The 13,276-nt window shown below is 39.9% G+C and overlaps 1 protein-coding gene across 3 annotated transcripts in view; it reads left to right on the top strand.

The window, feature by feature from the left end:
• Positions 1-13,276, top strand: part of TDRD7 (tudor domain containing 7) — an 87,229-nt gene that overhangs the window by 52,593 nt on the left and 21,360 nt on the right. For 2 of the 3 annotated variants that reach the window (XM_055271744.2, XM_055271747.2), the window contains 5 exons: positions 1,860-2,046; positions 7,580-7,691; positions 9,311-9,513; positions 10,833-10,967; positions 12,713-12,799. In XM_055271744.2, coding sequence (XP_055127719.1) covers positions 1,860-2,046; positions 7,580-7,691; positions 9,311-9,513; positions 10,833-10,967; positions 12,713-12,799 — 724 coding nt within the window. The remainder of the gene's footprint in view (positions 1-1,859; positions 2,047-7,579; positions 7,692-9,310; positions 9,514-10,832; positions 10,968-12,712; positions 12,800-13,276) is intronic. The other variant, XM_055271745.2, reaches the window with a different exon arrangement.

Below are 13,276 nucleotides of genomic sequence, written 5' to 3'. Positions count from 1 at the left end.
GGAGGCCCAGTGAGACTCTAGGTCCCAGCAAATGGGCACTCGGGTGCAGTTGCAGACCTTCTGGAGGACTTCAGAGCCAAGAATGCAGCTGCATTCAAGGCAGTGCCTTAGTATTTGCAAAGCTCAATACATTTAAATGATAGTAGCTGGCTCAGTGACACGTACACATACTCCCAACTACTCAGCAGGTGGAAGTGGGAGGATTGCTTGAGCCCAGGGGTCCAACCTAGGTAACATAGCAGTGAAACCCTGTCTCAAAAAAAAAAAAAAATTAAATTTAAACTATAAGAGTATGGCAAAGCTTCTGCAGCTATTTCTGCAGCCAATAACATGCACATAATATTTCATTTTAAAATAGCCATTGCACATGGTTTCCATTTTGTGTAGGACTTTCTGAGGCTTTTTTTTTCTCCTTGTAATGAATAGCTTGACTATGGCATCTTCTGCCCTGCTGATAATTACCAAGAATACATAGAAATAGTCCTAAAGGAACCATTTCTTAGAGCTGTACAAGCCCACTTGGAGCCTGGGTAAAACCTGGAACAATACAAAGAACAAGGTTCTTGTGGCATCTCCCCCATCTCCTGGGCCAAGTGATGCTGGTGCTGTTAGAGTATAGCCTTCCAGCTAAAAAGGCCTCGATCCTATGGCTGGGACAGCTTCTGTTACGTAACCCAAACTTGATATGCCAGGTTTTACACCCTAGAAGGAGACCCTGGAAGAAATCATCTCTGAGGACTAAAGCGCAAGAAAACAGTAGCCTGTTTTGATAACATGAACTGGCACAAGGTGACCACAGTTGTCAACAGTAGAAAAGTGTAGAAAGGAATAAGGACATAATCCTGAAAAAAAAAAATGTTTCTCAACAAGCATACAGTTTTAGAAACATTTGACTAGAATATGGTACCTCTTTTAAGGGTATCAGAAGTCAATATTTTGTTGTAATTTGTTCAAATTCTTTAATAAGTTTGGAGGGGGGTGTCACATTGTTGTATTTAGTGTACTTACAGCTTTGTTTTTTCTCTAGTAAAATTTCATTGCTTTTCAAAGCTTGACCCAGCCCTAGTTAGGGCAAAACTATGTTCTAGATTCTCTTCTTAGTAATCTGTAAAGATTTCCAGCAGCCTTAGTCAAGATCCAGCATCGACCCTCACTTCTCTGGCCTCCAGGCCTCTCTTGGTATCTCCATTTTCCACGTCTCCTCCTCTCTCCCCTTCCTGACTCTTTTCTCAGCCTTGTCCTTCCTGAGGACACTATCGCTGCTTCTTGTTATGCCCTCTCGTTGTCTGGATTGCTCCACGTTTCCTTTGTTGTGGGATATGTTGGACCAAACGTTTGCTGTGTTGTTTGGTGTGTGTTTTGTGCAATCTCCATTATCCCTTATCTGAGAGGGAGTCTCACTCTGTCGTCCAGGCTGGAGTGCAGTGGTGTGATCTTGGCTCACTGCAACCTGCAACTTCCACCTCCCGGGTTCAAGCGATTCTCCTGCCTCAGCCTCCCAAGTAGCTGGGACTACAGGCATCCACCCCCACACCCAGCTAATTTTTGTATTTTTAGTAGAGATGAGATTTCACCATATTGGCCAGGCTGGTCTCAAACTCCTGACCTTGTGATCCGCCTGCCTCGGCCTCCCAAAGTGCTGGAATTACAGGTGTGAGCCACCGTGCCCAGCCCCCTTATCTTCTTTTTCAAGAGATAAGTATTTCACTGAATACACCTTGTCCTCCCTGTTGATACAAGCAAGTCCGAGGCTGGAACCAAAGATGGCAGCAAAGAAAAAAGAAGGACAAAAACGAATTCCTATTGCTTTTCTTCTTCTAGGTTACTTCATTTGCATTCTCTTCTTTTGACTGATTCAGGTATGTGGGCAAAGACTATTCTGCTGCTCAGGAATTAATGGAAGATGAGATGAAGGAATATTACAGTAAGAATCCTAAGGTCACACCAGTCCAGGCCGTGAATGTTGGGCAGTTGCTGGCCGTAAATGCTGAGGAGGACGCCTGGTTACGGGCACAGGTCATCTCAACAGAAGAGAACAAAATAAAGGCAAGCACTGTTTACTTTGTCATAGCATTATGGATACAAATACATTATTATTTTCCAAATGTAAATATTTTTTACATTTTTCAAATTTAAATGTCGTATCCTATAACTAAAGGTAGTTTTCAATGGAAGTTGAAAAGATAATATCTGTAAAAGGTTATCCCTGTCAGCCTTTAAATTCGTGGTAGTTATATTATCTCAAGAGTTTTCGTTAAAAAAATAAATTCCCCATGGGAGTATTCATAACACATTATCCAATCAGGGAAAGACACTTCCTATTCCCAGGGGATGTATAATGAATACTGACCAGAACTCTGTGGGATTCTTATCAAGGTCAGTACTTCGGAGTGAGGGAAGCCATACAGACCAAAGGAGACAATTATTCTTCCCCCTCTTCTGTAGCCAAGACACAGGTCCTTCTCCACAGCTGCTCCCAGCGTAGCCCTCTCCACCCTCTTGAAAAGGCCAGTGGGCCTGTTTGCCACTCGCTTCCATCAGCAGACTCTTCTGGGCTTGGCTACATTCGTGGATATCAGCCTCTGCCCTTTGCCTTTTCATATCGTCAATGCAGAGACCAAGAAGCACAGTTTCCCTGAGGGCAGTAGTGTCTCAGGGCCTTGGAACACCCAAATAACATGCAGAGAAATTAGGTATTAGCTCCGTGTGCTGTGTGGTCAGTTGTACTAGTGTATTTTTAATGTGTTACTTCTTTCTATCTTGGTGGAAGCTGTGTGTCTATTTGGAATTTATCCTTTGAATAATGGGCCTGCTACTTGATAGAGAATTTGGAGGGAGAGAAAGTCTTTTCTTTCTCGATTGTTAAGATGTCTCCCTTCCCTAAAGGGCAATGCGCTTTAAGACTTGGGTTCATTTCTGTCCTTCATGATGGGAAGGACACTGTGCAGAAGGGTGACCCTAGTTCCCCACTTCTATAGTCCCTTGTATTTATACAGAGCGCTCTTGGACTGTGAGGGGAATGTATCTAAGATCTTTTGGTTTTCTCTAGATTTTGCAAGCAGGGAAATATGTTTCTATTTCTGCAGCCTCTGTTCCATAATACAAAACCTTATTCCATGTGCCACTATCAGCCGCCAGCTGGTAATCCTATATGTGTCATTGAGTGCAGATGACCAGTCCCTGAATGCAGGCTTAAGTCCATCAGTTACTGGCCACTGAACCCCCACTACAAGTGGGAGTTAGGAGGTCAGAAAGGGATACTGCTGTTTCTTAGCAGGTTGCTCAATAGGAGAGGCCCTGACCCTCTCCAGAAGTAAGCTCACCCAACCACCCAGCCACCCTTTCCCGTTTGCAGAGGCATTTAGGAAATTCCCTAGCTGAATCTACAGAGGCACAAATTTTAAGTAATTTGACTGACTTTAAAAATCTGAAAGTTGGAAAATAGTTTGCCAGTTTCTTATGAACACTTGCCATATGACCTCTAAGGCCCACAGGGTTTCTTGTACATACATGTGTGTTGCAGCATTATTATTAATAGCCCCAAACTGGACACAGCCCAAATGTTCACCAACAGGTGAATCATAAAAACAAATTATAGTTTATTCATGTAGTGGAATACTGTTAACAATACAAAGGAATTAACTACTGATATAAATAGTTTCATGGACAAACCTCACAGATTTTGTGCTGAGCAAAAGAAGCCAGGCACAAGAGAGTAATGTTGTATGATTTCATGTAAATGATGTCTAAGAGCAGGTAAAATTCATCTGCAGTGATAGAAATCAGATCAGTGGTTGCCTGGGACAGGAGGTGGAGGGGGGCTAATTGCACAGGGCAAGAGGAGACTTTTTGGAGTGGTGTAAATGGTCTATATGTTGATTATGGTGATGATTATATGGATGTATACATTGATCAAAGCCCATCAAACTGTATTGTAAACAGGTATCTTTTATTCAGTGTAAATTATACTTGGATAAAGTTTGAAACCTGGAAGAAGCTAAGGACCACGATGATCACTGGACCAAAGGAGAACACAGGGCTTGGGCACTAGTCCTGAGTCTGCCTGTATTTGGGTGTGTGCCTTTGGTCAAGTCCCTCCATTCCTCTGGGTCTCTAGTTGATAGGAGATAACTATCCCTAAATGTTCCTAGATAAACTTCTATTTCCTGGCCATTTCACTCCCCGGCCCTTAGGAAGTTCAACAAAAGCTAAGCTATTTTAAGGCACAGAGATTTCTTATGAAGAGAAGAATCATACGTAAATCTTAGTGACACATTAACAGTGTAACAATATTTACAATAAATAATGCAGATATTCCAAAAGGATATCTCCCAGTCTGAAGTCTATAGGGCAGTCACTTTCTTTCCTCCCTCCCTCCTTCTACTTTGGGAATTCAAGCTCTTGTGTCAGATAGAACTGAGTCTCAGCTCTGCCATTTCTAGCTGTGTGGCCTTAGGAAAGTTATTTAACTTCCCTGATTGCGTATCTGTAAATTCAGACACTCTCATCATGTTGTATCTGCCTGATACACTTTTTCACTTTTTCCTGGAGCCAAGAACAAAACATACAAGTCCTTGTTCTCATGAAGCTTACATTCTAGTGAGAAAAGAGAGATGACAAGCATACAATAAACACACAAAACAATTTTAGTACAATGAAGGAAATAACCAATAAAGGAAATAACTATGATAGAAAATAACTCTGAAGCAAGAGATAGGCAGAGTGATGTGATCTCATTTAGATGCTTCAGAAATCATTCTGGGACTGTTGTGGGGGAATGGAGTGTATTATAATAGGGCACAGAAGGAAAGTAATACTGGTTAGGTGGCTGTTGTAATAGCCAGCTACCTTGTAACCTGGATTAGTGAAGATGGAGGTAGTGGAAGAGATTCAGGATATATTTGGAGGTAGAACTGACAGGACACTGACCTGTTAGAAGTGGATGGTAAGCAAAAGAGAAGATTGAAGATAAGCTACTGGATTTGGGGCTTGAGCAGTTGACTAGATATTGGTGCTATTTGTTGAAATTGGGAAGTCAGAGAGGAAAACCATTGTGGAGAACAATTGAGAATTTCATAGGACCTGCTAGGTTTGAGAATAGCTATCAAATGTCACATGGATGAATTTGGAGCTCAGGGAGCAGTTAGGACTGGAGATGTGTCAGGTTGGGAGGCATCAGCATATGGGTGCTATTGAAATCACAGGACAAGATGAGATCCCCTAGAGAGAGAATACACGTAGAGAGGAGGAGGGGCCTGGGACCAGGTCCTGAAACCCTTCAGTATTTACATGGAGGCATTAGGGGAGCAGAGAAGCCTGTAAAGATGGCCCAAGAAGAAAAACCAAGAGAGTGGTGTCACAGAAGCCAGAAAAAGAAAGCGTCTCATGAAGAAGGGAGTGACCAGCCTCGTCATTGCTGCTGAGAATTATGGGCTGGATGTGAAGAATAAAAAAGGTAGCTCGGTATCTTGTGCAGTAGCAAGCTCTTGGGACAGTGGTGACTGCAGCAATCCAGGCCTGAACTTGTTCCCCACATCACCACGAAGCTGACAGAGACGGTTTCTCCCTTTATTTGGAGAAACCCCAGCTACTTAGCACCAGTCTTGCTTCGCTTGAATTGAACTTTGTCTGGTGGTAAGTACTGATTCCTTCCTTGCTTTCCCTGTCAGATCCTTGGTGAGTAGGAGAAACAGGAGATGCAGTCACCCGCTGAGGGCTGGTGCCAGTTTGGCCTGACCCAGGCCCACATCCCAGGGGAGTCTGCTGGGTGATAGGTAGTGCTGGGAGACCTTTGGCCACTTGATGGTGCCAGAGAACCAAGAATGGACTGGGGCCTTATGCCAGGATTATGTGACTACTGGCCCTGATCCTAGGACATTAGAGAGAGAGACTACTGAACCCTCACAGAGCAAAGGACACAGAGCAGAGTGTGGTGAGAGTCACACTGGACAATGCATGGACAAGTGTTTTATACACTGCAGTTGCCATACAAACATGTATGATTAAAAACAAGAAAAGAAGTTACAAACAGTTCAGAAACACTTTCTTTTGAGGCTTTGGAGCAGTTATTCTTTAATCTGTTCTTGTGCTAAGAATACATTCTGAATTTCCCAGGAGTCATGATTTCACATGCTATGTCCTATTGTCAGACCACGTTACCTCCATTTTGGGCCTGGGAAGAACAGAATCTAAGTTGTAGGTGGTGATAGCTGTTAAAAGAACTGAGAGCTGCCTGACTCCTGAGGCCTATGAGAAGTAAAAGCAGGTGCTAATTTAGGATTGGAGAAATAGATTTGTGCACTTAAATGGCCAGCTGCCTGACATGCAGCCCTACTAGCAATCTAGGCCTAAGTCTGTGTTGAGTCAGATGTGGATTCTAAGAGATGATCTTTCTGATACAAGGTAGACAGGCCCCACAGGCCCACTTATCACATGGCCAAGGAAAGGAGTTAGTGGTGTCTTCTGCCTTTTTCCCTTAGATTCTCTGCTGGGGAGGGTTTTTGTTTCGTGTGTTTAGTACCATAATCTAGGTACTAAGAAGCTGGCCTGTGGACTTTATTTTCAGGGAGGCAGTGAAAGGAACCTACCTCATGTTACTTGGTATTAAGGCCAAGACTTTGCCCTGGTTTTTGTTATTGTTGTGTTTGCTTTGTGTCTTTTAATAACCATCATCTCCTTTAATTAGAGATGCATATTAGGTTTTCAACATTTTCCCTTAGATTCTTAGTTATTCTAAACCATAGCTTAATGTTTCTAGATTTTTATTTTTCTCAAAAAAAGGCTTTGTGGTTATATAAACCTTTTAAACTGAAGATTCTATAAATATTCTTAAAAATAATATCCAGGCTCTTAACAATCTGTGCTAATGGTGAGGAAAAGTTGTGCAGGTTTCTGCAAACACAGACCTCTGTTCAGCAGACTTAGGGCCTTTTGCTGAGCTGAAAGAAGGCCTAACCCAGCTTCACACCCTTGAAAAAAATAGGTACACCTGTTTTTCAGTTTAGAATTCCATGTTGTTCAGCAGTGATACCATTGTTGTCATTGATGAAGCATCTTGGTCCCTGGAAGCACAGTAGCTGAGAATAGCCATCACAAATGCTGCTTTGGGGATTTAGAATCTGATAAATACCGCAAGGATGATGCCTGCCATAGAAACAAATACTGCTGTCCAGGGAATGAGTGGAAATGTGTAACTCAAAAAAGAATAAGCTGATGCAGGCATTATGATATTAATGAAAGTACCAAAGGGGAGGAGAGCAGAGTTGGCAGAACCAGGTAGATAGGCTGCTGAGAGACTGGCAACAGCAAGGTGGCAGGGCTGAGCAGTCCTGTTCTTCCCATTGAAGGGGTAGGGTGAGGTAGAAGACTGGGGCCTGGAACCAGGACCCCTGGTTTCCTTGGTCTCAGCTCCAGCCTTTCTCTTCTGTGGTAAGTCAGGGACACCTCCCCAGCTTTTTCCAGGTGCCACTGTGCCACTCAACTTGCTGATTATGGAATAAGATTGAGCCAATTAAGTGTATCAAATGAATTTTTTAAAGAGAGGATAAAGAACTAAACATTCTGTTTTTTTAATCGTTAGGTATGCTATGTTGACTATGGTTTTAGTGAAAATGTTGAAAAAAGCAAAGCATACAAATTAAACCCGAAGTTTTGTTCACTCTCATTTCAAGCTACAAAATGTAAGCTTGCAGGTAAGAGGAACTTTTTAAAAAACTCTTGCATTTCAATAGGTTATTACCACTGTACATTTGGATGGTTGAATCCTAAAATGAACTAAGTATCTCGTGTTATAATGTGTTACTTCTTGAAAGGTTTAAATTCATGTCTAATGTGTTCTTTATAAGATACCATTATAAAAATGTTATGTTTTTATATTTTATGTTATATATAAAAACGTATTATAATTTCTTATAAAAATGTCAATTAGCCATCTTAAAGTCTTGTTCTGACTGCCCTAGTAATTGATAGAGGCCCTGTTTCATGACATTTGATCAGTTTCAATATGTTGTTCAGCATGTTATGAGTTGACTCTCAGCCCCTTTCCCACTGAGATGGACTGTGGTGATGCTATGAGGGTGTGACTGACACACCCTCACGCACCCAAGCATGAGTTTGATCACAGGTCACATGCAGTTTCTGGCATAGTAGATGTATCATTGTTCTTTTCCTTCCTCCTAAAGGAAACAGAGGAATCCACCTATGTGAGAGTGCCATGTAGGGATAAACTTAAAGGACAGATGACACATTGGTCATGTTCGTGATAAGGAAAGGCATTGAAATATGCACCATGCTGGGGGGACTTGAGCCAAATGCAGAAAATGATCATAATTATTTCATGAAAATTAGTACTCTGAAGAAATGCCTTCTTCCCAGTGGGATGAATTCTTATGTCACAGGAGCTGGGTTTGACTCTTACCTGTGAGATAAACCTGAAGAAATTTTAAAAACTTGTTAACAACTTTTAGAAGTTGGTGTTGGAAAGAATGTATCAAGAGCATAGGACAGGATTTAGGGTGTTGAAATTAAATGTTTGAGAAAAGTTCAAAGTTATATGTCTGGAGAACAGAACAAGAAGAAAAAACTCAGGAGGAGTCTGAATTTTAGCTTGTGGATTTAAAGTAGAAAAATATGGAAATAGGCATTATAGTACCATTGGGGGAAATATGAGCTAGTTTTAATGCATTTAATACATTAACTTAGGATTGTCATATATATTATGTGGAACTATAATTTTCTAAGAATTTAAGGAGTAGTTGGACTACAACAAAATTCATCTAATACCTGTGTTATGTTAAACACTACTTAATCTCTCTTTGATAAATCAGAAGGTTCTTTGGTATCCTAAGGGTCAATAAAAAAGAAACAATAGTGGTTGTCTCAATTTCCAATAAATGTGTGTTCATTTCATAAGAAAAATAATTGTATATATGTAGGAAGTGCATTGCAAACATATGACTAGAAGACATAATTGATGGCTTCTCATATGTGTTAGTTTTTTGGTTTTAAATATGTGTTCATGTATAAAGTGAAGACTATTTTTCCCAAGGTAGAAATTCTGATTGATTATCCATTTTTCTGCTTGTTTTAAGATTGCCTGCCTTAGTGTATCATTCAAAAGGGCATTTACATTATATTTTTTTAAAACCTAAGAGGTAAGATAAAGATTATAAAACAAAGCTTTCATATAAAATTTAATAATTTTGCAGTAGGCTTATAATTTTAATAATGGTCAAAACAGACACAATCCATCTATTCATCTTGAAATGATTTTTCTAATTAAGTAGAAATTAAAAGATTCAATATTTTTCAGGCTTGGAAGTCCTAAGTGATGACCCTGATCTAGTGAAGGTGGTTGAATCTTTAACTTGTGGAAAGATCTTTGCAGTGGAAATACTTGACAAAGCTGACATTCCACTTGTTGTTCTGTATGATACCTCAGGAGAAGATGATATCAATATCAATGCCACCTGCTTGAAGGCTATATGTGACAAGTCACTAGAGGTTCACCTGCAGGTACCACTGTGATCACTGTTGTTGCTTGTTACACATTTTGTATGAGAGAAAAATCACCAGAATATTATACATTTTAGGCTAACAGTTGATAGAGACAGATTACATTTACATTGAGGGGAAAAAAGGAGGGAGTGGGGCTAGAAGGGAAAAAAGTACCAAAATGTTCAGAGTAATTGTTTCTTAGGAACTGGAATTTTTATTTTCCATTTCCTGCAATGAGCATCTATTGATTTTATGAGATTATTTTGTAAAGATAATAAGGAAAAATAATACAAAAGAAGGGAAAATTGGGTCCACGAAGATGTTGATTATTAGCTTTAACTTTTTTTTAATGTAAAGAACATAAATGCCCCAAAAGAAGGAAGCCTTTAAATAAATTATAGAATATCTACCCAGGAGAATAAGATGAGATGTTAAAAATGGTCATTTTAAAGATTTCATAGAAACAGTGGGAAAACTTCTGTTTTAATAAGTAGAACCACTGTGAATGTCTTTATTATGGTTTGACTAAAAATGGGTAAAATTGAATATTTATTTTGGTTATGGTTTTTTAAAATTACTCAAATTCATGTGGCCACTGGACACAGATTAGAAAGTAGGCTGATAGGCCGGGCGCGGTGGCTCACGCTTGTAATCCCAGCACTTTGGGAGGCCGAGGCGGGCGGATCACGAGGTCAGGAGATCGAGACCACGGTGAAACCCCGTCTCTACCAAAAATACAAAAAATTAGCCGGGCGTGGTGGCGGGCGCCTGTAGTCCCAGCTACTCGGAGAGGCTGAGGCAGGAGAATGGCGTGAACCCGGGAGGCGGAGCTTGCAGTGAGCCGAGATTGCGCCACTGCACTCCAGCCTGGGCGACAGAGCGAGACTCCGTCTCAAAAAAAAAAAAAAAAAAAAAAAAAAAAAAAAAAAAAAAAAAAAAGAAAGTAGGCTGATGATGGATTTGATTTTGTGAGAGTTTATTTTCACTTCTGTTAATGTTGCAAAACATGGTTTATGTAATTCTTTTTCTAAATAAATGGGGAGAAAATAAACCAACATTAAAGACAGTCTTGGCCTTTCAGACAATGGAGTATGGGAATGTATGCACAATGTCTATTTTGTGCTTGGCATAAATGATATTAGACATTTCTTTTAAAAAGAATCCAAATTAGTTTTGTACATTTAAGCTATATATTGCATTTCATCTTACGTATACTCTAACTTAAAGATTTTAAAATGCAAAGACTGGTTATGGGATGTTTAGGTAGATACCCTTTAGGTAGGTAAGAGCTGCATTCTGCTCTCAAGCATTCACGAGGTATCCTTTGTCTGTTATAGGTTGACGCCATGTACACAAATGTCAAAGTAACTAATATTTGCTCTGATGGGACACTCTACTGCCAGGTGCCTTGTAAGGGTCTGAACAAGCTCAGTGACCTTCTACATAAGATAGAGGACTACTTCCATTGCAAGGTATAGCAGAACCTCTTCTACCTCTAAAATTAGCCCTAAAATTACAAACAAGAGTAATTTACTAAATTGCATAAGTATGAACAATTTTTTTTGTATGAACAATTTTTTAGTATTCTGAAATGGAATCCCTAGAATAGTAGGTAAAGAGCTCCAGACTTCAGAGCTTTAAAAGAAAAACACAACACTGGTTTCTGCAATGTAAAACGAAGATAGCAGTAGTGTGTACCCTATAGGATTGTCCTGAGGACACTGTGCCTGGCATGTAGTCAGTGCTCAGCAATCGGTAGATGTGTTATTTATAACATGCAGTTGGTGATGCCACAGTGCAGCTGCCTGTGACTGTCTGCTAGAGCCAGCTGACTCTTCTGCCTCAGGCAAGGAGAAACCTTGGAATTTAGGAGGATAATAAAACTTTCCTCCTTAATTCTGCCTTCATCTTCCTTCTCAGCCATCACTCCTTGAGCTCTTTGTGGACCCTGAGAACCTGCCACCTGATAAATGTGGTTCTGCAGTTCAAATTGTATTAATAAGCTTATCCTTTAATTCTACTATTTTTTTCTGAATCAAGCTCTGTAGAGGTTTTATTGTGCTTTAAGTTTCTAAAATGGTTTCCTTACCTCCATTAGGACATTATGGTCATATTTCAGAATATGCTGTGGTTTCCAAATCACTAAACCCTACTGCCACTTCTGCCCTTACCCCCTCGTCCCTGGAAGTGAACTCTTCCCTCTCACCCACAAAGCACATCAGGCACCTCAGGGCATTCATTTTCAGGTTTATATTTTAGCTATTTGGGTACTTATTTGCCTTTCTAGAGCGTATGCTTCTTGAGGGCATAGCCTGTGCCTTACCAATTTTCTGCATCCCTTACAGTATCTAATCTAGTGTCTTATGTAGAATAGGTATGCCAAAATATGCGCTGAATCAGGTTAAATCCGCATTCAAAGTACAGTCTGGAATTGAGACATTCCCATAGCTTTATCTTGTTCTGTGTTACAGAGGTTTAATTTTAAGTCTATCTTTGAAAAATCTGAAACCCCCAGCTTGGCTGACTCCAGTGACTCATTTGTATGGATGTTGTCCTTATAACCTTTGGTGGTGAAAAGGACTCGATATTTCCTACTGCGCTCGTAACCTAAGTGAGACATTGCCTTTGGGGAGAGTAGAAACACACACCCTGAACAGAAAGAGACCATGGACAGGTACCCCCAACTTCAAAAGAGGAAGATGAGGAGACTTCATCTTTACAGCTGTGATTTGTTGGTATTTAACTGGCACTGACATACATATTTGTGTTGATAACATTTCTTTGTTTTGGAATTAAAATGTTATCTTTGCATCTAAATGTGAAGAGATGAAAAGAATAGGCCTACAGACAGCTCTCACAACCTCCTCACTTTTCATCCATGCTGCTCTCCTTTTTATCAGATTCAACGCCTCTCTTCATGTGTAACTGATGGAGCTGGTGCCTAAGTGAATCATAATGATCTTATGCTAATGTTTTTAGACATGTTAACAATGCTGATATATGAGCCATGTGCATGTAGGGAGAGTAAACTACTGTCAACAAATGTATGAGTAACAAGACAAGTTTTATAACCCTGTGTGTTTGCTGCATCCATTGCTGGAAGTCTGACTACATGTCGGTTAAGTCTGCCAGTGCCACAGCGATCTGTTTTTGTAATGGTGTAGCAATATGCTCTTTGCTAAGAGTAATAAGAGTATCATGCATTTCTGTTTTGTAGCACATGACCTCCGAGTGCTTTGTTTCATTACCCTTCTGTGGGAAAATCTGCCTCTTCCATTGCAAAGGAAAATGGTTACGAGTAGAGGTAAAAATCAGTCACTTGGCTTTTTAATCTTAACTTACTGCGAAATATTTCAAATATACACATAGGTTTTTTAAAAAATTGAATAAATACTCACAGACTCATCACCAGTTTATGAAATAAAACATGACCAGTATGGTTGAAGTTTCCTGGTTGAAGTTATGGTCGAAGAAAGTTTACATCCCCTTTCTTCTGCCTCCACCCCAGTTTCATTTGTTTTTTCTCATTCTTACTTGTTTATATTCTTACTGTATTTGTACTTGTAGATACACACTTTTACTATATATTTTTAATATTTAAATAGTGGAAATATATTAGTGAATATGTGTATATAATATAAAGGTAAATGAATAAGTGTAACTAAATGAATAAATATTTTCAAACTTTATATAAGTAGTAAGAGGTATTGGTCATGCTTTTTCATTCATTATGTTTGTGAGATTCATTCATGTTGATGTGTGCAGCTGTAGTTCATCTATT

The sequence above is a fragment of the Symphalangus syndactylus genome, chromosome 3 (genome assembly GCF_028878055.3).
Source record: "Symphalangus syndactylus isolate Jambi chromosome 3, NHGRI_mSymSyn1-v2.1_pri, whole genome shotgun sequence".
NCBI classification, from domain to species: domain Eukaryota; kingdom Metazoa; phylum Chordata; class Mammalia; order Primates; family Hylobatidae; genus Symphalangus; species Symphalangus syndactylus.
This window is presented reverse-complemented; position numbering and strand designations above follow the sequence as displayed.